Genomic DNA, 27998 nt, shown 5'->3' on the forward strand with positions numbered 1-27998 from the left:
GTTATTTGAAAAAAAAGAGGGGACAATACTTTTAAACAAGGGAAGTAACTCTTGATTGACTTAATGCATTTTATGGAGTGACAAATTTTTAAATAATGATTATCTTATCATTGAATTATGAATGTAAATTGGAAAAAAAAAGAATATATAACCAAAGGAAAACAAATTGCATGTGAAAAAAGGGAATTATATTACCCCTGACGAACTTTGAACGTTTTACATTTTTGATGATTTTACTTTAAACTTTTACATTTTTGATGATTATATTAGCCCTGACGACTTTGAACTTTTTACATTTTTGATGATTTTACGAACTTTTTCGAATTAACTTTCTTATGAAATTTGAATGAAAAGGAGAGAATATGGTATTGTGTGTATGTTGTCTTGTTGACGGATAATTTGAGGATGGAAAGAGGGGTCTGTGAAAAAAAACTGATGGTGTACTGAAAAAAAGTATGGAGTGGTGTGTTAAGGAATTAGACTCCATTGGTTTTACGAAGCAACATAGTCTAATGGGGCGAATGTAACGAAATCCCCCATTGAGGAGCGTTAGATCTACGCTGAGGTAGCTTTGTATTTCCGGGTGTCGCCAGATAACCCAAGGATTTAACATAGAGAAGATAAATATACATATTTTATTTCATGTCAAAATAGATATTGTTTGAAAACAAGACAAATGTATTTTACGGCTAAAACTTGACGACAGGAAATTTCACTTAGAACCTTGTCTGGCCTTAAATGAACCCAGGGTGGGATGTCAGAATTGACATATGTCCTTGAAAATGGTGAAAAATCTTCAGATGTGGGAACAGTGCCAACCCAAGGACCTGGGGCTTAGCATTTCGTGGAGATTTCGTGACGAAATCTTATTGACTGGGGAAAATTTCCACCCCCATCCACTACCTCACTATATATACGACTGTCGTGCGATAATTAGTCAGAAGAGTGCAGAGTGTTTTCAGATCAGAGTAGAGCAGAGATATCACCCCTCCCCACCTCGTCCATCCGTCGGTCGCTGTCTGTGAAAAGAGTTGAGACTTTGAAAAGAACTTACAAAATCTGAATGAGAATTGTAAAAACATTTTGTACACAATTTTATGAGAATTAAGCTCTTGTAGATAGATTACAATCGTTTGTCTTTCTTCCTGTCTGCCGCTTCGATATTCGCTTTCAGCATACCAGATTAAATGTAACAGCCTCAGAGGAGTCTAGGCGACACGTGCCGAGAATCCAGAGAAATAAGAGTCCTTAACCACCTCCTCGAGGGAGACGTTACATATAGTAAGCTATCATAGTCTACTTATTCTAATGTTATTTACACAACTTCATATAGGGTATGTTTTTTACATGGTCTGATTTTAGTTATATAAAACGATTTTACTCAAATATCCACAATTCCGACTACTATCAATTGAAACTCCACACCATGTGAGGATTTTCTGATCCTCAAATCCTGCAAGTTTGCTTATTTATGAATCCATTTAGATGGAAATGGGGCTTATCGGAAAGAATGAGGTTTTTGAGAAAGTTTTTATCAGCATTGGACAAATCTTGGAATTGCATGGCGTATTCGAGCCTTTTACCGGATCGTTTGGCTGCAGCTCTTGCACGAATTGAATTTTATATGGAAATGTGCCCTCTAAGTGAAGCATTCTATAAAGACATGATTGAGAGACCCCAATTTTACTTGATCTCCTTCTTACTGATGTTGATGGCTCCTCGGCCTCACTCTCAGCTAATCTCTAACGATTCTCATCACTTCTTGTCGTACGGTGTCTACCAGATTAAGGGAGGTCACATACAGGCTATTGCTCATGAAGTCCAGCCACCATATCTTTTATAGCATCGGGAGTACCTGAATTTCTTGTGTTGAAATTGCGTCGAAATTCTCTTTGAGCTATTGATATTGACTCATTCAACCGAAAATACGACTCTACAATAAATATTTACTCTTTGGTCATGTGACGACTCATAATGACCTTGACAGAGTTACTCCAAATAGTCCGAAAAAATAAAAGAAAAATATGAAAAATTAATACAGTTATGAAGTTTTTAACCATCAGCTTCTTTTGGGACACGCTATATATATATATATATATATATATATATATATATATATATATATATATATATATATATATATATGCATCCTGCTTATCAATTCCTTCCAGCTTCTTATCAGCCTTCAAAGTATATGTTTAGTTTAAAAATTTTAGTTTTCAATTCATTACAGACGACGGTTACTTTGAGGATATGAGCTATCGATGGAAAGTCCATGGAATAAGGAACAAAACTTAAAATATTTTAGTCCTTGTCGAAACATAAATTAGTTGTAATTTTTTATTTACAGAAATTAAATGCGAATTTCATATATATATATATATATATATATATATATATATATATATATATATATATATAATCATAATTAAGGTTGGTGGGTTGGTTGTTTTGTTTTACGGCATATCAACCCTTTTCAGGTTATTTAATGCCGAATCTGGTGATTTTGAAGAACGATTTTTTAATATAGTATATTTGTTTTTTTAAGTCGTATTCTATTTAACCCATAGATGGGACCCTAACAGGTACTACCACTCCGGGTTAGAGTGGACCTGGGAGCAATGGCAATTAAAGGGTGGCTCCACACTCCCTAAGGCCTGCAAGCTGGGGCCTCGCCATCGGATATAGTTTAACGTCATATCCAGGTCCTCATAATTCAGGAATTTAAATATTAGCAAATATTGTAAAAGGTTTGAACATTATTTGCTTAAAGTAATAGATAAAAAAAAATTAAATTACGAGATCTGTTTACCCACCGAATACCAAGAGCTTCTATTACAGGATTAAGCATCCACTTTTGATTTGAAGTTCAATATCCCTTATTTTTTGCTGCATCAATATCTATTTTCCCTTATTCTATATAGCTTAATGATTTAGAAACTTTAAAAACATTTAATTTTCTATGTTTATTACCTTTAGCAAATTATTCAGAATAATGTATATATATATATATATATATATATATATATATATATATATATATATATATTACACAGTGATCACCAATTATCAAGGCCCGGAAGCCACTCAGGGATAAGGGTTATTGCAAGTACTTTACGCTAGTGTGGAGATTTGATGAAGTGTCTACTTAAGGGGGCGGTTCATTAGAAATTGTTAACGTTGGACTTGAAGACATCCAAGTTGTAGTCCGGTGGGAAGCAGGCAGACGGAACAGAGTTCCACAGGTGTGCAGTTCTAAGAAAGAAGCTTTGTTCATGGAATCCGCGTTTTGATTTAGGCACAGATATAGAGTAAATGGATATTTTTTTGTTTTTTTAATGTAAAATGTTTATTCAACTCGAAAAACACAGCGTTTACTGCTATATTTGAAAATTACAAATGGCGGCAGACTTTGTTAAAAACATTAGGTTTGGGAAAATGAGTTAAAACAAAAATACTATACAAAATACTGTTAAAAACCACAGAATACATGTCTGCCCATGTCACTGTAACATATATTGAGAGTATAGTTTTTTAGTTTTAACTCATTTCCCAAACTTTGTATTTTTTCAAATATACCGATAAACACTACATGTTTTCGAACCGATTAAACATTTTACACTAAATAAAACTACTTAAATCTTATCCAGTATGGTAGAAAAGTAACTTATCTTGCCTTTGATAACATTTATTTGTTATATTTATTTTTCAACAACTTTTTCGTTTCTGTGTTTAGTAATATAAACCCTTTATTTACTATAACGTTTAGTCGGCTCGAAGAACAGTGTTTATCAGTGTACTTGAAAAATACAAACGGTGAGGGACACTGTTGATGATGTTAAGTTTGAGAAAATGATTTAAAATTAAAAACTATGCAAAGTACTATCAGAAACCCACCGAATATGTAAACCTATGTCACAATAAGATATAATCAGTAGGTGTCTGACACTGTTTTGTATAGTTTTTAACTGATTTTCCCAAACTTCACGTATTCAACAGAGTCCGCGACCATTCATCTTTTTCAAATACATAGATAAACACTGAGTTTTTTGAGCCGATTAAACATTTTGCATTAAATAAAAACACTAAAAAAATTTCCCGTTCGATAGAAACATAATTTACCTTACCTTTGCTTTCATTTATTCCTTTTTAGACAACTTTTTCGAATCTGTGTATAGTAACCCCCCTTACCCAAATATTAATTAAAAACTCACAATAAAAAAGAAAACTATTGAGCGTTTCAACGTTTTAGCCACTTTCGGCTTAATCCATTGAATGTTGGTCGAGCCCAAGCCATGATTTACCGTAACTCCCGAGGATCCTGATCCAATTCTGCAAGAGTACCATTTTTTTTTCATTTTCGCCTTTTTTTTTTAAAACTTTTTGGAGTGGATTGCTATACTAAGAATATAAGAAACATGCATTTTCTCTTTTTATTAGAAGTTTCCATTGCACCAAATTAAGCCACAGCAACGCGTGGCAGAGTACAGCTAGTATATATATATATATATATATATATATATATATATATATATATATATATATATGTGTGTGTGTGTGTATATATATATATCACATTTTCTCTTCGTGTCTGTTGGGTGGTCTTTTTCAAATTCTTCTCTGAAGTTTTGTGTAACAGACTTGAAACATGACATTTACGGAACTTCAACATGGAAACAATTTCGAAATGTATTCAGTCTGTAAAAAAGAAGCTGCAAAGGGGACAAAAATAAGTCGACCTTGTAAGGAGTGAGTCGACTAAACCTGTTACTTATGCAAATACACAAATTAATATTCATAGCTTAACTAGCCGATAGATTAAACGAAAACAACTTAGGATGAAGCGCTTAATGTTATGCGTCGATAAACATGTTGCATTGAATAAAAACACAAACACTATATCCAGTTTGGTAGAAAACTAACTTATCTTGCCTTTGATAACATTTATTTGTTATATATTTGTTTTTTGATAACTTTTTAGAATTTATGTGTACAGTAATACAAACCCTAAACTTTAAATAACCTTGCATCACAGAGGAGACAGCCGTAACTTTCATACCATCCGCGCCATTCTTCCGAACATTAGAAAGTATCACCGTGGTAGAAAAAAAACGGATTCTCTATTACTGAATTCTTTCATTTTCATAATGGCTAGAAAATATTTTGAGGATGACGTATTACATCAAAGTGTTAATTTTAAACATGTGTTCATTTATTTCCTTAAATATTGCGTTACACTTTGGTTTACAAACGTATATATCATACGTATTTCATTTTAAAATTTAAACAACGTTGTATCACGAAGAACACAACCTTAACTATGATTGCTATATATCAAACCGATTAGTGTCATCTCTCCACTGCGGTGCGTTGTGCATGATCATTAATTTCCTATCTATGTTAATCGTACACGGATGAATTGTGCAGTTAACCAAGATTCCAGAGTATATTCATAGAGATACTTGTTAAGTACTTGCCCATTTCCGGGGGACAAAACGTTAAAGGAATCCATGAAGCAAGACCGGAAGCAATGGCAAATGGATACAATCATTCTTAACAATCGTGAACACTGGAGGCTTAGAATAAGGACAGCCCGGCTCACAAAACTTTTTGTTAAAGACGATAAATTTGGATACTGAATGAGTGTGAGTGACACTTGACCTTGTGTCAAACCTTCTGGAGAGAAGATGAAAAATACGTTTTGTTTATTTTAGATCGTCAATCTTCAGGTGTAGTGCGTTGTGCATAGTCATGCTCATTTTTTATATCTTCTGTTAATGATATTTTGTCTTATCCAGCTTAAGGAAGGTTTATTTGTACCAGTCGACGATACGTCTTCTACAACCATACCTACAGAGTGTGACTTTGGGTTTTTCTCTAGCCCTGCTTTGTCGGGCGTAGGCTTGTTTTTATTGTCATTACTTACTTTTTGAAACGAAGGTTAGTTTATTATTAATTGTCTGAAGAGCCCCTTCCGCTAAATGCCAATAAGTCTACCTAGACATTTTTTGTACATCATCTTTGTCCGATATTTTTCATCTCTGTCTGTCTGTCTGTCTGTCTGTCTCTCTCTCTCTCTCTATATATATATATATATATGTAGAGAGAGAGAGAGACAGACAGACAGACTGTCTGTCTGTCTCTTTATCTCTCTCTATATATATATGTAGAGAGAGAGAGAGAGACAGACAGACAGACAGACAGAGATGAAAAATATCGGACAAAGTGATGTGTTCATCAACGTTTCCTCTTTATCTCAATACCTTCTCAAGGTGATTAACGTTTTTCTTCAAATTATTCATCCATAAGTCTTGAAATAAAGACGAAACGTTGCGGGACTTATAATTTGGTCGTTTCCTTTTTCATCTCACCATCACGTCGAAATATCAGTTTCATAATTTTCATCATCATCATCATCATCATCATCATCATCATCATCATCATCATCATCATCATCATCATCATCTTATTATTATTATTATTATTATTATTATTATTATTATTATTATTATTATTTTAATCATTATTATTTTATGTATCTGCATAAAAAATGTGTAAATATTTTTAGTATTAACTTCGACAGTACTCGATACGTAAGTAGACTTGGGTAGCAAGTTTTGAAAATATATATGGCAATGAAGCTACACAGAATGTTCCGCGTTTTATTTTCACACAAATCCTCACGAGGATACAACGCGGAAAACTGTTTAGCTTAATTGCCATGCATGTATTTTATAGATATGCTGTTTTTCTCGTATTTATCTCGTCAATGAAATAAAAACATATGTTTCATATATGAATAAAAAAAAAATGCAATGGAATTGCCCTGGCCTAATGTGAAAAAGCTAACTGTGAATAGCAATGATAGTTGGTGTACGTCATATCTGTAGGTTTGGATTGTGATTACAGTTGCTTTGATTATTTCAATTTAGAGGCGAAATATAAATTGTAAACATTATTTTGTGCTGACACAATTTATGACATACAACATAACTCAAGAGAACATCAGAACACATGAAATTCAGTTTTTTTTTTTTAATGGAAATCGTTTCAGATAATGCATGCAGTTACTTGATCCCAGGAACTAAAAATACGACTTGAAAGTTTACAAAATTGACACACGTGGTTGATTGAATAGATTCAGGAATACTTCGTTCTTTGTCAGAAACCTCGTCCGTGGAATGTGTGGAATATGAGGACGAAGTTAGGATACTGCCAACAGTTAGTAGATGTTCTGGTCTTTAATCTCGCAGATTCTAATTAAGATATGATTGCGGCCATAAGTAAATCGATATTTTCTAGGACAGATTTGTTTGAATTTGATATGATACAAACTGTTGTAATAATCCGATTGCGTATAGCTGGAAACATTTCATTTAACGTTTCAGGCAACGTGTCAACCAATGTACGATTGTACTAAGAAATGGTAGAAGTTCATAATTATAAAGATTATTATCTTAGTAATTATAAATTTCTTCCTAGCTTGTTTGAATCTTGTATATACACACACGCATATATATAAACATATACATATATATAAATATAAAATAAAAATTACAATTAAATTTACCAAAATGATCCAAGATGGTAAAATTAAAGTATATTATAAATATTACATAATTAAGGACTATCCACTTATCTAGTGTTTCCTTTTCAGATTAAATATGGTTTTAACTCATTTCAAAGTATTTTTTTAACATGTTTTATTAACTGTTTGCTCGTATATATACATATATGTATATATATGTATATATATATATATATATATATATATATATATGATGACAATCATGGAAATAGTATTCTGACAAAGTAGAGAAATAAAGAGGAATAAACCGAGTTATATATTCATCAACGTTTCATCTTTATTTCGAGACTTCCTCTGGATAAATGAGATTAAGAAAACAAAAACATCAGTAAAACTATTTTGACATTTTTTCCTGTGCAAAGTGTGACGCTGTTCTATTTCAGAAACGGAAAAGACGTTGGAAATAAAAAAAAGGGAGTTATTTATCATATATATATATATATATATATATATATATATATATATATATATATATATATATATATATATATTGAAGTTACCCGATTTCATCTAATCTTGCTCTAATAATTATTTATCTAGGTTAAGTGCCCAAATTTAAAGTAGCCCGATCTCTCTAATCATTCTCTTATGACCAACTGACACCAGGAGACAAAAGGAAGAAAGAACAATAAGTAAAGGGTTATGGCTACCACGGTCCCGGGACTTGTCATCTTGTGATTTTTATCTTTGGGGGGGGGGTTAAACCAAAATTTATGCAAATAATACTCACAATCTAGACCAACTTAAGGAGAACATTACCAACGTTATCAAGAAAATCACCAGAGAAGATCTACCAGCAGTATCTGCAAACGTTGTTAAACGTGCCCAGAAATGCATAGATATCGATGGGAGAACTTCCAGCTTCTTTTATAACACTAAAGGTAATTTAAACAATGATCCAGACAATTTACACAGTAAAGGAATGTTTCTCCTCGCTAGTACATTCCCTGGGCTACTTTGGAGTGGGCCACTCTATATATACAATTTAAATCTAGATAAGACGTCTGCACGATTTTGTCGTAAATAATCGTCAGATTCAATGTCGTAACTAATACATAAGTGTTTAAATACAGTACTTATCCGATAGCTAAATGTTTTTGTTTCGATTCTATGTGACAACACTCAAGTTATATTTTTTAAACTTTTGAAATCACTTCTATATATTGGGTACAATATAATAATCAATAGAATGTTCTATAATAATAAATATGAAATCAGCATGAATCAAAATATCATATATAAGTGTATTTTACGATCGAGCTAGTTATTACTAGACGTATTACATTGTTTTGACTCTCGAGTATATATCTGACAGAGTTAGACACAATTACTCAACCGAGAACCACACGAATCTGCATAAAACATATGTGTTATAAACGAATACCCACTCGAGAGTCAAAACAATGCTCTTGTCCTGGCCCTAGTAATAACTATTCATTTTCTACTTCTTCCTCCTCATCGAACGTCGTTTTCTGTCACAATACTTTCGATTTAGTGACTATATTACACATGTACTTATTAACATTTTGCATGGGTTAAAATACGTATATATTCAAAGCATAAGTTTTACTTTGGATTTCGGAAGTCACTAAGGTATTTTTAAGTCTTAGTTTTCTTTTTCTAGGCAATTGGCTTCGGACCTTGCTCGAAACGCCCCTGCCGCATATGTGAAGCTTGTTACCCAGCGGAGTCAAACTATACATGCGTCCAAGAAGGTAAGTCGTACGTGAATAGAAAGATATATCGACAAAAAATAGTTCATATTACTCTCGCAGCAGTTACGATCTTAATATTCGACTTCCGTTATGATAGTGAAAATGACGTTGTTATTAACTGAATCTGTGATTGCAACATTCTGTCTAATAAAGCAATGACATTCTGCATCATCTAGTGAACTGCAGCATCTGTTGTGGCTATACAGCTCCAAGCTGGAATTGATTATTTGTATGCAGGAGACCTAGGTTTGCCTTGCTATAACGGTCCTCCTCTGGGCGTTGCAAAAAAAGTGCGACGCAACGGCAAGCTTATACGGCCGGAGGCAACGCAGCTGCAGGAATTGATAGAAAAGTTTTGCCGTGTTTCATCATCCGCCTATTCGGATTCCAAACAAGATTTTTTCGGGGTTTACTCCCTTGGGATTTTTTTCAAGGCATTCACAAAGCAGTGGAGCTATTTGTCCATAGATGGTAACAATTTAAAAATGGTTCCAATTTTGTCGAAAATAATTGTAGCTCGAAAGAAACGTGACTTTTTTAACGGTGAAATTTTGAATATATTTCCAATTTTGACGAAAATAACGAATCGTCTGAAAGAAACGCGACTTCCGTAACGGTGAAATTTTGAATATATTTCCAATTTTGACGAAAATAACGTGTCGCCCGAAAGAAACGCGACTTCCGTAAAGGTGAAATGTTGAATATATTTCCAATTTTAACGAAAATAACGTGCCGTCCGAAAGAAACGCGAATACCGTAACGGTGAAATGTTGAATATATTTCACATGTTGACGAAAATAAAGGATATCGTCATTGTAGTTATAGTATCAAAGTGCAAGCGAAATCATTTAATTATTCTTCTTAAAAAAGTGTCGGGCGAAAGAAACGCGAATTCCATAATGGTGAAAATTTAGAAAATATTTCAAATCATTATTCTAGTTATGTTTGTATGAAATTGAAAAATCCTAACTCGATACGTGTTTTATAATTCGCATACCGTCCTCATGTTGCTTGTTATTTTCATAAAGTTTCGGTTGATATAACCTCTGACCTTATGTAAATTTATCTTATCCTACTCGAGAATCTTTCTATCGGACGTGAAACTTCCGGTTGAATTCTGGAATTTGTACAGAATTTCGAATGGAACCCTTCATTTATTCCACAGGGATAGCATTCTCTTGTTCCGTCCTAAGTAATCCAGAATTCTATTTTTGAGTGTCGACCCCTACTATGGATCGCACTGAACCATCGTCCTCCCGAATACTGTAATTCACTTCTATGAAGTACTCTATCCACCACACCACGGACGTGTACTGAAGTTAGATGCTTAATCCTCAGTGGCGACAATACCTAATATAGAGTTGCGATCTTCTACTTGGCTGGAGAACCGAGAGCATTCTGCCCCTGAGGATGAAATAATTTGTTTCGTTCGAAATTATCTGCATATTTCAGAGTTCGACGGAAAAATTCCCGTGATCGACAGAACAATTACTGAGATATCGCAGAGGGACGGAAGTTACATCGACCGAAACATTTTGAAAACGAAACACCCGATATTCTTGCATACAAGGCGAGTCGCCAGCCACTTGTGCAGTTGCACCAGACATAAGAAAGTTTGCTAGCTAACACAGACAAAGCAACCAGCGGCAAAATCAGACTATGAAATCTATGCACTGCATCTCAAACAAGTCTGTAATCATTCAATCAAACCTATGTCTATGGTTTTTACACTTGCTAAGACAATGTTATCAAACAAGCTAACATAGGAACCAAATTACTAATTAGTACAATAGTCCGAAGAATAAGAAAATATGATCAATCACTCCTCATCAGAGAAATTACGAAACCAAATATATTTGAGATCTTCAAAAAATTAACATCACATAATGGGATGAAAGCCATTGCATTAATTTTTGTTTTAAATCTACATCCGACTTGGGATATGTTTAACTGATGAGCACACATTCTAGCAAAACTCTTAGAAGTCTGCTCAGTTGGATTTCAAGGCTTTTGTGAGCTGCGAAGTTGTTTGGCTGTGGAAAAAATTATTTCATCTCATATTCTAAAAATTCAATTATTAATTTGTTTCCTAGGTTCTTGTTAAATTACATTGTCTTAGCAAGTGGAAAAATCCTCTCTCTCTCTCTCTCTCTCTCTCTTTCTCTCTCTCTCTCTCTCTCTCTCTCTCTCTATATATATATATATATATATATACATATATATTTATCGGTGGTGAAAAAACTGGACTAGAGTGCTCAATGTGTAGTCAGAGCAGTATATAGGAAATGTATTACTGTGAGTCCAGAAATGAGTTTACATATTGTTTTAGCTAGAGTAAGATTCTCAAAGAGAAGAAATATCCAACTAGCATCGTCAGAATTTATAGATGGAGTAAAAAGTTAATAAAACATGTTAAAACACTCTGAAAAAGAGTTAAAAACATATTTAATCTGAAAAGGAAATACTTGATTATATATATATATATATATATATATATATATATATATATATATATATATATATATATATAGTGCCGTCCCAAAAATGTCCACGTATATCATTTTTTCAAAAATCAGAAATTTTAACTAAATTGAATGTAAATGTTTAAACAACTTATACTTAGTTTGATACGCCTTTTATTCCTCTATAATTTACCTGTTCGTATGCTAGTGTTAACGGCAACTAAGAAAATAGCTAAAAATCGAGAAGGCAACAAGAAACACCGCAGCAACAAATGAGCTTACAACCAGCTTTAAATATTCACTTTTTAGCATCTATTAGCGTAAAATATTTATCTTTTCAGTATATCTAATCGTAATTGTGTTACATGAAAAGGGCTGTCCCACTTTCATGTAAGTAAAACAAGATAGAATTAGTTAAATTAAAATGATATCAAATATAACGAGAATCGAACACTGTATATAAGTTTTAAAGAACAATAGGTTTTAAATGGAATGTCCAGTTCAATTGTTAATTATTTTAAAATATTTTATAAATAAAATTTGGCTATCTATTCACATTCTAAGAAAGAATGCATAATAAAAATATCGGTTAGAGAATTAACAAGTAGGTTAAATTCCTTTGTAAAACAAAAAGAATGGGAAATTTCCTGGTCGTCAGAAATGGTTTCAAAACGTGCAAATCGCGCATGTTTGAAACATGTGAGTAACAATGCATGCTTAAACATGGAGGCATGCCATGCCATGTGTCTGATATGCACGTGTTGGTCATGCAATGACGTCATGGGTCTCAATATATTCAGTAAAAAAAATCAGTCGTGGAGTCAGTCAGTCAGAGGGGGGAAGAGAGGAGTCAGAGACAGAGCTGACATAGAACCTTGGAAGCGGAGGTTAGAAGAAGAATCATGTAAAGACTTGAATTCCTTGATGCAAAGCCATTGTCAGGTCATATGGAATAATAGACGAACATCTTCAAACGCATTATCGGTCTATCTATCTATATATCATAAATCTCCTCTCATTGAATTACATGCCGTCGGCTATCCTGTAGTAACTTGTACCCTACCTGTCGGTCTCGTTATATATAAGACTTGTCTCCATCTCTCAACAATATGACCACTCACAATGAATATATATGATATCTAGCATCTCACAACATGATCACACACATGAACCCACTAAGACCCTTACTAACAAGAACACTTAATAAGAACTATGTAACAATTATTGTTGATCTTAGGTTATACAACAAATGTAAAAGCAGTAAAACACTGCCAGTTTTCTTAATTTGCTCATCTTACAGGGAAGAAAACGCTTCCAAGATTACATCTACAGAAACAGATTGGAAACGGCCCGACAGATCCAACAACAGTGTGATTTTGTAAGAAAAGTGCTCTCTTTCTACTGTTAAAAGCAGAGTGAAGGAATTTGATTTTCAGAGATGTATCTCAAGACGAAAATCAATGATTTCTTTTAAGAATAGAATGCGCCGTTTAAACTTCGTCAGATGCAATGAAGACAATGACTCTTTATATTGGTCGAAAGTGATTTCTACCGACAGAAGTAGTACTTCCGTCGAAGGAAAGACGAATAATTCTATCCTAGGTGCATTTTCAACGCTGTAAGGTGGTGGAGGCAGAGTTTTCTTGTGGCGCGTTATTCGTGCAAATGCTCCAGGGCCTGTAGGTCGCTTGTAAGGCCGAATTACATCAATCAAGTACGTTAATATGTTGACTGAGAATGTTCTACCCTATTTGGCTGAAATTTGGATGATAATCGTATCATCATGCCAAATAATGCTCCCATTCACACAAGTGGAAATGTCAAGAGGTTCGTTGAAGAGCATGGTATTTCGTGTTAGGATTGTCCTGTACAATCTGCAGACTCTAATCATATCGAAAAGGTATGGTATTACATCAAGCAACAACTACGCAATGATAAACTTTCAAATCTGAAAGAACTTTGGATAAAAATTAAAGTGAAGTGGGATGCCTTTCACCGAAGTATTGCCTAAGACTTATTCAAGAGAATACCCCAAAATTTGCAGGTTGTTAAATTGCAGAACGTATATGCTACTAAATAATAACTAGTTCATTGTGTTCCTGTTGTATTTTGGTTGCATCAATGTTCTAAAGTTACATTTAAATAACAATTTTCCATTGTTCGTAGTTTCTTTTTGCATTTTCGATTTGAAGTGGGTTTTTTTTTAAATTGATGTAAACAGTAGGACATTATATATATATATATATATATATATATATATATATATATATATATATATAAGCGAAAATGTATGTATGTATGTATGTATGTATGTATGTGTGTCTACAGAGAAGTGGTCGATCGGTTCACAACTTTTTAAAACTTTTTATATGACATATAAATCGTAATATCTCAGAGTTAACAACGAAGATCGCCTATTTATTTAGTTTGCTCGATCTCGGGAAGATAAATATTCAACATTTGTCGCTCGCCACATGTGGGTTAGTCTTTTTCCTATAACATCTTGGGAAGCGTTCCCGCAGTAAATGAAATACTATATCGCAGTCAAACTTGACCTCATTAACTCATTAAAACGGGTACCTGCCAAATCCAAGTAATTAAATAAATTCAAACGTGTTTCCGGTAGCATCTCGCGGTGGGGCAATGGTTAACGTTGTACGTTTTTTTTCACGCTTTAATTTACAACTTTGCCTCAAGGGTTCGGGTTCGATCCTCATACTTAATTTTTTTAAACCCCCTGCCCCCGGAGTTTCCATACACACCTCCAAACACCCGGGCAACGCCGGGTATCCCTCGCTTGTATATTATAAAAGGAACTTTGTCTCTGTCTGTGTCTTTGTGTATGATTATGTTCCCTTTGGTCTCGAAAATTTCTGAGTCGATATTTATGAAGGTACTACATGTGCCTGGCAGTGTTCTTGAATAGTTTTTGTATCGGAATGTCTTCGATAAGTATCAATAATTGGTAAGCGAAAGTATCCGATAAAAGAAGGAACAGTCTAACATCTCAAGTGCACGTGAAAACTTATATTACCACACAAGCTGAAAACTAACCATAGGTCCTTTGATACGATTAGGTGCGTGTTCGAAATGAATGTTTTTGTTTAAAGCACAATTGCACCATGATACTTGATTTTATTTTATTTAAAACTTAAATGCAAATCATTCTCACCGCATAACCAGTTAGACCAGGTATACAAAATCAATGGTAGATATGACGGAGTGTTCGAAATGAATGGTTCTGTTTAGAGCGAAATTGAAGCATGACCATTGATTTCTGTATTTTTAAGTTCAGTACAAGCCGTTTTATGCATCCAAATAATGTTATACAATCAACAGTAGGTTCTCTATAGTGCAACATAGACTACGATGCATTTTGAGGAGGCCAATGAAGCTTCTTCTCAGTGCACCCCGATGGATCCTCAATTTAAGCAGGCAATCTTTTGATTTGATAGAAAAATGGGCGATTTCACCGATATCGATGACAATAAACTATAAGAGTGTGAAACATTTGTTGATCATCATACATTCCCAGGCAACGTCATGTCTCCTTGTGGCTTATATAATTCAAATGGACAGTTTTTCATGCTATAAAGATATCCAATAATTTCATAAAAGTAGGCATTTAATATTACCAATTGATTGAAAATTAGTCTTCTGGCTAGTAATAACGTGTTTTTATTGTGGTATTTCAGTAAATGTTGGAACTTGGTTTGATCTGTTCTGTTTGTAGTGAAGGTTGCTTACGTCACGAAGGCAACAGTGTAGATTTCTATTTCTAAAAAAAGCAGCGCAAAAAAATAGGATCTATTTTTATCAATGCGTTATTTTTTCTTTTAGATTTTTCTAAACTGTGTCCAAATATTTGTTTTCAGAAATGACTAGCTGCAAAGATGTGAAGATCTGCACGAATACCTCATCAGATGGTGATTACTACATCCGGCCCAAAATGGAGACGAGTTCCCGGCTGAGAATCTACTGCCACAAAATGAACACAAACTACCCTAAAGAATATGTGACCCTACTTAAGGAGAACTACAGCAAATATTCACCTATATATTATAGAAATTGTTACACTTATGATTGGACCAGAGGACCACCAGGTGTTATATATTACTGGAAAATCCGACTGGATATTACGGTTTGTAATTCCGTGATGGTTTAACTCGTTAGCTTTCCTAAATTCAGAAAAAGATCATTAGGGATGATTCTACTTGATTCAATTAGAGCTACTAGCTTAATTGTGGAATGATAACATATAAAAATATTTAACAACTAGCAGGGCTACCTGGTGTTGCTCGCAGAAAATGTAATATAATTCTATTAAATGTGTTATCTTTTTTACTTCTCTCTACCTGACTTTGTGACTTTATTTTCGCCCTTTCTTTTTCCCCAAACCATTGTTCTCTTGATAGACATAAACGCATACACCAGACTCCTTTTTTATATAATAAATTCCTCTAGTCATGGGCCGAGATTTTCTTTCTAAACTAGTACATTATATAATAATAATACATGAGTACAACTGGCCAAGTTGAGCCCCAGAGAATGCAATTTTTTTTTCTAAATGTTAGATATAATATAATCTAGGATAATACCGACCAGTAGACTACTAACTTTGTGATTGTTCATTTTGTAGTTTTGTTTGTACTTTTAGCTGGGAATGCACGCATACAAATCGTTTTTATATAATAGATCCTCACGTGCAATTAGTTGACATCTTTTCTAATTAGTAAATAACAATGGCGCTTCAATAATTCTGACGAAACCCGGTATAGTTGACCCCCAGATGATGAATAATTTTTATAAACTCTATGTATTACTCATCCAGTGCAACGTCAATGAAGAATATACCAAATTTGTGAGTATTTGTTTTGTATTTTATTATTTTTGAATAGACAAACAAAACCCATGACCGTGTACAACTATGATCACTCGACGTTGCTCGAGGTCATAAAAACTCAGTAGAAAACATTAAATAATTTGAAGTTAATTACCCCCACCTCGTTTTAGAAGTAAAACTCCTTTTTGTTAAGTAATGAGTGAAAAAATAAATTACAAGTGAGCTCTATAGAATTATTGAAAGTGAAACTAACTAAGGACCTCTACAGAGCACTACTAAAACTATTTTTTTCACTCTTTTTCTTTGTAAAGAAATGATAATAATTAATAAACGATGGATCAAATCCGGAGTTTCCAATTTTTTGAAATTGTAAACAAAAAGGTTGACTAATTTCCTGGGTTGTATTAATATAACATAACTTTAAAAATCCTGATAAAATTCTCTATCATATTAAATGTTACAAGTGACAACTTCAGTCCCAAAGAATTGATCTCATGTTCAAAAGATTATATATTATTTTTCCGACGTTACACTGATTTAAAATATACTAACTTGTTCGGGTTTTATTGTGCACGTTTGAAATTTTAGCAAGGCATACAAACATACAAACATACGAACACACAGATGTTTGCCTTTTCTATACGAAATGACAATGACAAAAAATGCTGTTACTTTATCCCAACACTAACCCAAGAATACGCCTCATCATGAAACAAAAGTGATCATCGAGACGTTAATATGTCTAATATCTAATGATTAGGGCTGTGACAACAGCATATTCTTTTCATAGTTTTGACTCTTGAGTATATTTCTGCTAATATCTTATGTTTTTATATAGACTTATGTGGCCTCCGGTTGATTGGCTGTCTTATTGTGTCGGATATATACACGAGCGTAAAAAGAATGAAACGTATATTCTGATGTCACAATCCAACTAATGATATCAACCAATTTATAGAAAATTATGCTCCCAATGTGGTTACTGGTGTTGCATCACTTCTCTTCTTATCGTCTGACAATTAGCAAACTAATAAAATGTGACAACAGCATATTCTTTTCATAGTTTTGAATAAAATATATGGATTGTTCCCAGTCACACACGATAGCAGCAAAATTAAATGTCATGATTTTGTCGCCTGAAAGTAAAGGCTCACACTAGCACGCAGAAAGGAATTCATTTATTTGAATAAAGTCAATTTTTGTATTTTTTTAAAGAATTTTGATGAGAAGTATAACCAATAGATTACAAATAGGAATATTAATCAACGCACATCTAAAAAAATGAGAAACGTAAGTCTAATTTAAGGAGGTATTGACATTGCCTTCTATTTTGCCAATACTTGAGAAGCCATCTCAATCTAGGAAGATTAAGGCCTCCCGACGCTTATCGTCTATCTTATACCATATCTACTTTCCGGCTGTCTACTTTTCTCACTTTTCTCCTTTACACCAAGTAAGAGATACTGTTTTACAATTTCCACAGCCTCGGCCGACAAGATACTCAAAATACTACATATTCTCTTTTGTTATTATGATCCAAAACACAAAAGAAGCCAATAAGATAAAAGATGGTTCACCCACAAACAAACTCTCATGCTGTTTAAGCTAATCAAGTCATTTCATTACTCCTTATCATAAGTTTTAAATTTTTGTTTCAACTTATCTTTGACATCAATCTTTTTTTTTTACAAGGAGGTCACCACTTATCAAGGCCCGGAAGCCACTCAGGGATAAGGGTTACTGCATGTACAGTACGTTGTACGTTAGTGTTGAGATTTCATAAAGTGTCTACTTAAGGGGACGGTTCATCAGGAATTTGTTTACGTTGGATTTGAAGACATCCAAGGTGTAGTCAGGTGGGAAACAGGCAGACGGAACAGAGTTTCACTGGCGTGCTGTTCTAAGAAAGAAGCTGTGTTTATGGAATCTACCTTTTGATTTAGGCACAGGTAGAGAGTTGGGAAAATTTTTGACAGTGGTTTCAGCTAGACGGGTGTTTTCGTAAAAGATTGGCGAGGGGGCAGAGATTGGAGATCAGAAGAGCACTTGCCATGGAAATAACGGTAAAACAAAGACAGGCTCGCAACGTCTTTTCTGTGGGAAAGAGGTTGCAGGGAAGAGAAAAGGGCATCCTCCACTAAGCCACGAAGTCTATTTTGTATTCTGTCAAGGCAGGATGGGCTATTTTTAGCAGCTCCTGCCCAGATATGGCAGCAGTATTTCATCCTTGGACGCACTTAGCTTTTATATAGATAGAGAATTGCATCAGTACTGAGATATCTTCTGGAGCGGTAGAAGGATCCCACCATCTTTCCAGCGACGCTGGCAACAGACTTGATGTACGTGTTCCATTTCATATCAGGAGTAAAGGTCAAGCCCAGAAGCTTGTCAACACATTGAGCTTCTCCTAGGCGAGAGCCATCCATTACAATTGATGCCAGATGGTGATCAGGGCGTTGATGGTGTAAAAATACGAGCTTGGTTTTAGATGCATTAAAGGTAACCACGTTTTCCCCCACTGAACTACACGTTCGAGATCAGAGGAGAGAGAATCAGAGAGAACTTTGTCATTTACGGCCTTTGATGTGTTGCCGTAGATGGTCGTGTCATCAGCATAGATGTCAACGAATGATTTAAGTATGTGTTTAGGGAGATCATTGATGTAGATCAGGAAGAGTGTTGGGCCCAGGATTGACCCCTAAGGGACTCCAGCATTTATATTGCAGGCCTCTGATTTTTGTCCATCGAACACTACTCTTATGAGCCTATCAGAGAGAAATGATTTAATGATTGAGAAAACATTTCCAGTAATACCGTAGCTGGAAATTTTGTGAAGTAGGCCTTTATGCCATACCTTGTCGAAGGCCTTTGATATGTCAAGTGTAATTGCCCTAGAAAGGTAGGCTTCGTCGAGAGATTCGCTAATCCTATGAGATATAACCTTAAGCACATCTGCGGTAGATCTTGCAGAACGGAAACCATATTGTGTGTCACTAAGGAGGTTATTTCTGCTGCGGTAGTTGACTATTCCTCTATTTAGTATGGATTCTAGCAACTTACTCATGGCACGCAGGAGACTTATAGGTTTGTACTGAGAGGGAGAGGACTTATAACCTTAATTCTTAAATACATGCCATACTGATGAAGTTTTCCATGGTGTTGGTAAGCATTTCTCCTTAAGGCAAGGCTTAAACAGTTTTGTAAGTATGGGAGCAAGTTCAGGTTGAAGCTTTTTTAACACTATAATTGGGATGCCGTCAGGGCCAGTTGCTTTACTGGAATCAAGGTTCTTGATTAGCTTGGCGACCTCACTCACAAATATTTGTATATTACCTAGCGTGTTTTGTGTTATAGGAGGAAATATGGGGAGTTGATGGCCTTCGTCGCATAGGGTAGAATTAGCTGCAAAGTTCTTTGCAAATAGTTTGGCCTTGTCAGACGCTGACGAGATGACCTCTTGTCCATTGATAATGGTTGGGATAGAACGCACACTTCTGTTCATGATCCTATTTGTTATTTGCCAAAACTGATGGGAACCAAGCCACTGATCTAGAAAGAGACACTCAAAGGATTACCAAGTTGTTGTGTGCCGGTGCATCTGTACACACCTACATCTTCCTCCATTACAGGGCTTATGAATAATTCATTGTTCTGGGCACTTTGTCTAAATCTATTTGAGAGTCGACTGGTACCTTACTTTGTCCATGGGATGCTTGGCACGGGCCTGAAAAAAAATCAAGAAATGAGAATAAGTCAATGCCGATATATACGTCCTCATTGCTATTAAACATTCCGCTTCTTTTATATAAAAATATCTTTTGATATGTATAGCTTAAATTCTATGGATATAGTACAGGGTGCTTAATGCCCAAATAACTAAGTAACGGACATTGCTCTTTTATTACTAAACAATTTTCACTTTTTCTCTAAGTTCGGAAGACCTCTATAACATCTCTTCTGACGCGTCTCTGGGAGTCAAGGGCAACATCACTTTCTATCCACGTCAGCTTTCTCTAGTCTACTTTACTTGGTATCTCAGCGTGACCTTTGTCCTTTAAAGGTCATTTCACATAAGCCTCGTGAACGACTGATTTTTGCCTTCCCATTTTTACTAAGACTAGCATATCTCAGTTTTTCGCTAACCCACGCATGTACTCCAACCTCATATCAGTGATCAATTCAATACGCGCGCGCACACACACATACATATATATATATATTAATATGTATCTATTTCTGTAGAAATATATTTTTCTTGTTATATATCAATCCTTATATAAGAAGCTCAATGTGAATACAGAGCAATATATAGAATAAATGACAAAACTTTATATATAGAATAAATGAACAAAATTATATTCCAAAGTACAATGTTGACAATTTTGTATTTTATTCCTTTACAACAGTTGATGATTACAGTTCTTGACAGTATCTGTTTCGTAGCGCACAATCAATCATTTAATTATCATATCAATCAGTGAATTTATTATGCCCTTAACTCATCAGAAGAAATAGCAAAAATTAATCCAACAAAAGAAATCAAATTGTGATACGACATGATGAGAATACACAATTTTGAAGAGAAGCTGCAGTTACCTTTATATTTTTCAATTACACCATCTTGGATATATATATATATATATATATATATATATATATATATATATATATATATATATATATATATATATATACGCACATGTATATATATACATATATATATATATATATATATATATATATATATATATATATATATATTGGCAGCAAATCATTAATCAGGCACGTCTGATTGAACACGACAGTTATTCTTTCTTCAGATCTTCCTGGATATCTTTTCCATTTGCCCAGCGGTCTATTTAATTCCAGCAGGCATATAATATAAAATGGCGCCCAAAAGTTGTTGTTCTACCATTTCTGATAAAGTGCTTTCTATCGGTGCATCCGATTATCATCATGAGCGATTGTTGTTGTTTACTGATTTCTTTTCCTTTGAGGCTTGGTGTATTTATAATTTATTTTTTTTATTTTTATTTTCATTTTGTGTGGCTATAAAGGTGGGTGCAGGAGGGTTGGGGGCGAATTACTTTTAGTTTATATTTTTAAATTTTTTTAAAATTTCTATTTTCCTATTTTATAGTTTATTAATTCACTTTCATGTTGGTTATTAAATGCTGTTAGTATATTTGTCCCGGTGTTTAATGAAATCCGGTTTTAAAAGGGCTGTAGTCTTTTTTGTGTTTTTTGTTTTTTTTTGATAAGTATGGCTCCTAGTAATTTTAATCGTCGTGTTCAGTTGTTAAGATATCAAATTTTAGTATTGTTAGTTAAGATATTTCTAATGTTGGACGAATGTAGGTTTTTATCGTAGGATGTTATATATATATATATATATATATTGTGTTCACCCAAAGCAAGTTACGTTGCCGCTAAACGTAAGCGGGTATGATTCGGGACCATGTCTATGGAAGACTATGCAAGGAGATGGGCGCGATGTCTGTTCAAATTACACTTAAACTTCTGCAGATCAGTACGGCCAGTGAACCAGGAAACGGAAGGGAAATTCCAAAGTCTAGCAATCGGAGAGAGGACTTTGCGGTAGTAAAGTGTTGGAATTTAGATGCGAGACGGGTTCGTTGGATGTATGTACGTCGAGGACGTAAACGAGTAATAAGGTCGTTAGAGTACATTCCATCAACGTATTTTAAAAAAAAAACTAATTAATTCAACATATATACATATGCATATATATATATAATTATATATATATAATTATATATATATATATATATATATGTCAAATATATAATAAATCATTTATTTGCTCTATTTTCATTTAATAAAACCATTATCAGTGCCCAAATATCAACGAAAACCATAGTAAATAGCGTCAACTGCATACCCCCGAATTTACTGACTTACTTCGTTTTATTTTTTAATAATCTCACTTCCGGCATTCTCTACAGTTGGTTTTTTATTAGCACTAAAATTTAAGTAATCTCATATCGAATCGGAACACCTCATTTCCGTGTTCTTAAACCTTTCGTTTACATTACAAATTCATTATAAATATGAATATGCTTTTATGAAGTACAGCTTCAAGTATAGACGCTGAATTTCCAGATCCGGATTCATGCGATTTTGTCAATAATTTCTGATCATAACCATACAAAATATATTTAAAAAATACTCCTTTTACAAATTCGACTCTCTATCGTTCTGCATAATTAACAATTTTATAAAGGAGGCAAGCAACAAAGCATTGACACAATACAAAATAAAATGACCCAACAAGAGTTAACAGACTATTAAGTATCGCAAAGTGTAAAATAGCTCGGACAGCTATATGCAAATGCTTGAGAAATAACCTTACGGGTTGGGAAAAATACTACTAATAATAGGAGATCACGTTAACGATTAAAATAACGTTCGTAATCAAGTTTGAGTCATGTATAACATTCGCGAACACGTTGTAGAAGACAATCACGTGGGCGATATCATGATCGTGACACTGACGAAATAAACGTCGCTGTTACATATAAAAGGAGAGTTGGCGTTTTTTTCTAGTCTGTTCCTGCTTTACGACTGGCGTTACAACGTGTTGGCTCCCGGACAACATTACAGAACATCTAATAGGTTAAACAACGTCAGTCAATCGAGATAGTGGATAACTATGCTAGACAATACAACGATGGGCAAACATTGCATCCGACCTTAATTCTCAATATTGGATGAAATATTACTGAAGTTATATTACGGCAACGTTGACACATAGAATCTGTTTATTTGATCAAAGTGACATTTTGCCACGTTTTTACTGTTATAAAATTAATACGTTTTCTTCAATTGGTGAAGTTATAATAAACAACAATTATTATGTTACTTAATTTTTGAAGATAAACATTGGTTATTCGCATTATTTGGATTCTTTGAACTGTTGTTCACATCGTAATTGTTATTTTCCCAAAGTTTCGGCCGGTGTATATTATTTCTTCAGGTGTTTTTTTTTTTTATCGAACTCGGGGAATATTTCTATCGAAATCAAGAATTCTCACAGAATTTCGGAACCCTTTATTTATTCCACGGGAGTAGAATTCTCTCGTTCCTTCAGCCATGATAAGGTATAAATACTAAGTAATACTAAGTAATTGTATGTTGAGTGTATCCTACAATGAGGATTGAACCTTCGATCTCTAGAAGAGTATAACTTTACAACTGTATTTTATTATTATTTGGATTCTGCAGAATACTGTTCTCATCTAAAGTGTGATTTTCACAACGTTTCTGTCGATATAATCTCTGACGGTATTCATGCGTATACTTTCGAACTTTTCAATCTTTCTGTTCAACTCGGAAAATTTGACATACCCCTTTATTTACTTCAGGAGGGTAACGTGCTTTTCTTTTATCATGATTAGATAGAGCTTCTAAGTAATTCGCAATTGTATTTTTCGGTTGCACTCACTAACGATTGAACCTTCAACCTTCATGGGAATATCACTATTTACACGTACTATGACCACTGCGCCACGATTCCTTACCAATCAAGGCTAACGGAACAAGAACAAAGAGAAAAAGGAGGATCGACCTGTAAATTAACCCTCGTTTGTTCGTCCGTTCGTCCGTTCGTTCGTCTGTCCGTACTTTTCTCAATAACTACGCCTTGGAATTTTTTGAAATTTTGCACAAACATTAAACATGATATTAGTAAAAAATAACGGCACGAGTTTCCCGGGAAAACTTTGGTTGCCCACTTAGAGGTGCCTTTCTTGTTAAAATGAATAAAATGAACACTTTTGTGCTTATTAAAAAAAAAAAAAAAATTAATGCCTTGGATTTTTATAAAACTTTCTGAAAACTTGTAATTAACTGATTTCTGTATAATTTTGTTTGTCTATACTTCGTGATAACTCTTAGGTGTGCCCCAGGGTCTCTTTTAGGGCTAATAAAAACACTATTTTGGGGACTAGTTTTCCATATTTGTCAAATTGTTTTGTGTATGTCTATTTAGCAGTTATGCATGGTGCAGAACTCAAATTTACATATTTTTAGGCCTAAAACTGCACCGTTTGTTCATTTTTACAAGGATTTGACGCCTCCTGGGGCTTTTGTGGCTAAATGACGGGGCAAATGTTGTTTTATGCCTCGTTCACTGTACACTCACAGGGGCCCATGCATGCTTCACTTGTTTTTCTTTTGTAATAACTACGATATATCGAGTACAATATAATAATCAATAGCGATTAATCTCCATAATATAAATGCGAAATTTTCATAAATTAAAATATAATATTTAAACGTATTTTACGGGCGAGCAACGCCGGGCGACCTATTCCTTTAAAATTAATTCCCACCTATGAAAACGTTCATCGAATGATGTGAAATGTTCCTATGGGCAGATGACATACAAGTCAAATATATCTACTGTCAGCTGAAAGGTTTACCCTTTGAATTTGTGTTATACAAAGCTGGTAAGTTTCTAATGGATGACCTAAGGTCAAACAGCTGATCAAACTGGTGGCATGTTAAATGGAGTTAAACAGATGGAATAGAAACTTAAAAAGACAATAGAACGAAGAATTTTAGGTAATGGCTGTTTAGCAAATAGGCAGAAGACATTGATAAATATACGAGGTTGCGGTATGCAATAGAATTCCATCCATCCATCCATGCTTCCGTTCAGTCTTGAAAGACAAAGGGATACCCCTCAGGGGCAGTAGCGCGTGTAATTGTGAGGCAAGGATAGCGCAATCCCTAACCACACTATTCCTGAATCGGCACTGTTTGAATCCAGTGGCAAGGAAAAGATCAGGACGACTGGAAACAATGCCGATATAAGCGGAGAGCACATACAGCACCTGAAATCCCAAATGGTCACCCATTTAGTACTGACTAGGCGCAACGTTGCTTAACTTCGCTGATCCATTGGGAACCGGTGTGTACACGTTATTATGCCATATAATAGAATTCAACATGCTTCATATATAAAGCGAGAAAGAGAGAAATAGTGAAAGAGAAAAGGAGAAAAAAGTTGGAGTGAGAGAAAGGGAGAGAGAGAAAGAGAGAGAGAAAGAGAGCTAGACATAGATGGATACAGAATGCTAGATAGAGAGAGAGAGAGAGAGAGAGAGCGTGATAGAAAGGAAGAGAGAGATAGAAAGCGATTGGGAGCTTCCGAGAGAGAGAAAGAGAGAGAGAGAGAGAGAGAAGAGAGAAATGGAGAACTTTTAATTCTCGTTGCTTTATCATTAGAAATTTGGATGAAACTACACTATAATAACAGAATTCGGAAAACAAAAATATTGCTATAAAAACGATAGTATCTGCTGATGTTTTGTATCAATTTACAATGATGTCCTATTTAATTTGCATGTAAAAAGTTCTTAAATATTACGTGATAATTCTTTTAAAAAAGTTTTCTAAAATAAAATATATATGAAGTGCGCTTGAAAGCCAAATCACAACGTAATATTAGGAAAATAAACAAATATTTTACTTGTTTGAAATTTATTACAAATATATTTCAGAGGTAGACTCCATCTTCAGTGTGTTCTTTGTTTTTCATCCTTGACGTTATTCTCACGTTGCCTACGCACAGTTCAAACATTTCAAAATAAAACCGCTAGATACAACGCGCGGCTCTTTACAAACAGACTTCTTTCCTAACTTTAAAACATGGCAAGGAAGACGAAAAGGAAAAAAAGAAACAAAACAACACACTGAAGATGGAGTGAAATATATTTATGATAAATTTTAAACAATTAAAATATTTGTTTATTTTCCTAATATTACGTTGTGATTTGGCTTTCAAGCTCACTTGATTCGTATTTATTTTATTCGAATTAACTCATCGTTTCTATATGATCTCTCATCCTTGAAAACTTTTCTATTTTACGTACAAACTCTCGTCATTATGTTTTGAGAACCCATGACGTATTAACAACAGGAGTTATTCTATTATGTTAAAAACATGGCAGGCACCCCATATTTATGATTGTTAACGCACAATGTATGAAAAATTTGGCATTAATTACACGCTATTTACCTCCCCTTGGAACTCTCGAGTGTTTATTTAGCCGAATATTTTATTTTCGCTAATTTTTGTACAAAAAAAAGTTTTCTTTAATAATTATTTCTACTTACAGTTTTTGTAACTTTTGGATATATTAATTACTGTAACACGACAATCAAGTAGAGACCATTGGTTTGTACTGCAATTGTGGATTAAAAATTTCGTATTTCGCTGTTATAGTAATAGTCTCATTGGTTTATACTGCAGTAAAAAAAAAATAAAGAAGGCATTAGTCCTTTGTCTTATTTCGATTATTCTAACTACTATTTTCACTGTATGTGTTTCTTTCGCAACGTCTCGGACGACTTCCGCTAGGTGCATCTTGTCCAACTCGGCAATCTTTCCTGTGGAACTCAGTAATTTTTCTTTCTGACTTCGAAATCTTTCTACTGAACATTTCACAAAATTTCGAACAGAACTCTAATTCACGGGCGTAGCATGCTTTCGTTACGTCAGCCATGGCCAAGTAGAAATATTACGGAATTCGCAATTGTATTCTAGTATCGCACGCACTGAGAATTTAACCTTCAACCCCCTTGAAAAGTTATCCTTAAAACTAAATTTTACGTAAGACTGTATCCGTAACGCCGCGTTGCTTGCATGATACAACTGAAGAAAGTCGGAGGTTATATCGACTGATATGTTGTGGAAATAACACTCATGATGAGAACAGTATTCTGAATAATCCACATAATACAAATTATGAAACCTTCTCTAAACTATTTTAGAAATATAAGATGCTGTTAATATTACTTTACTCTGTTTCATGTTTGTTGTTTCACCACGTTTCGCCCCACTCATCCTCTGGCCCTTTACGGTGATTAACAGCAACGGGACGGGGATGCTGAGTCTTGTAAATTAACCCAAGTTATTACAGCCTTCCATAGTCGTTGCCTCACCACGCTCAGGGTCAACTAATACTCTTGCCTACTTGGGTAGGATTGCAACCGCTCTCTTCAGACAATGCTCACCTAGAACCGTACGTTTAGGTTTAGGCACAGATAAAGAGTGGGGGAATTATTGATAGTGTTTACAGCTAGACGAGTGTTTCTTGTGAAAGTTTGGCGAGGGGGGACCATAGATTGGAGCTCAGTCGAACACTTTCCATGAAAATAACGATACATCAGAGACAAACTCGCAACATCACTTCTGTGAGATAGAGGTTGCAAGGAAGAGAAAAGGACATCTCCTATGAGGCTACGAAGTCTATTTTGAACCCTATCAAGGCAGGACAAGTCCTTTCTAGCAGCTCCTGCCCAGATGTGGCAACAGTATTCCATCCTTGGACGTACCTGGCTTTTATATAGATAGAGAATAG

The 27998-nt window shown here is 34.4% G+C and overlaps 1 protein-coding gene across 1 annotated transcript in view; it reads left to right on the forward strand.

Annotated features, from left to right (window-relative positions):
• The window catches only part of LOC145266714 (A disintegrin and metalloproteinase with thrombospondin motifs 9-like), a 59493-nt gene that overhangs the window by 14153 nt on the left and 17342 nt on the right, over positions 1–27998 (forward strand). The window contains exons 2-3 of the mRNA XM_080122638.1: positions 9213–9303; positions 15641–15906. Coding sequence (XP_079978764.1) covers positions 9213–9303; positions 15641–15906 — 357 coding nt within the window. The remainder of the gene's footprint in view (positions 1–9212; positions 9304–15640; positions 15907–27998) is intronic.

Source organism: Euprymna scolopes, chromosome 41 (genome assembly GCF_053919585.1).
Source record: "Euprymna scolopes isolate OS-2025 chromosome 41, ASM5391958v1, whole genome shotgun sequence".
Taxonomy (NCBI): domain Eukaryota; kingdom Metazoa; phylum Mollusca; class Cephalopoda; order Sepiida; family Sepiolidae; genus Euprymna; species Euprymna scolopes.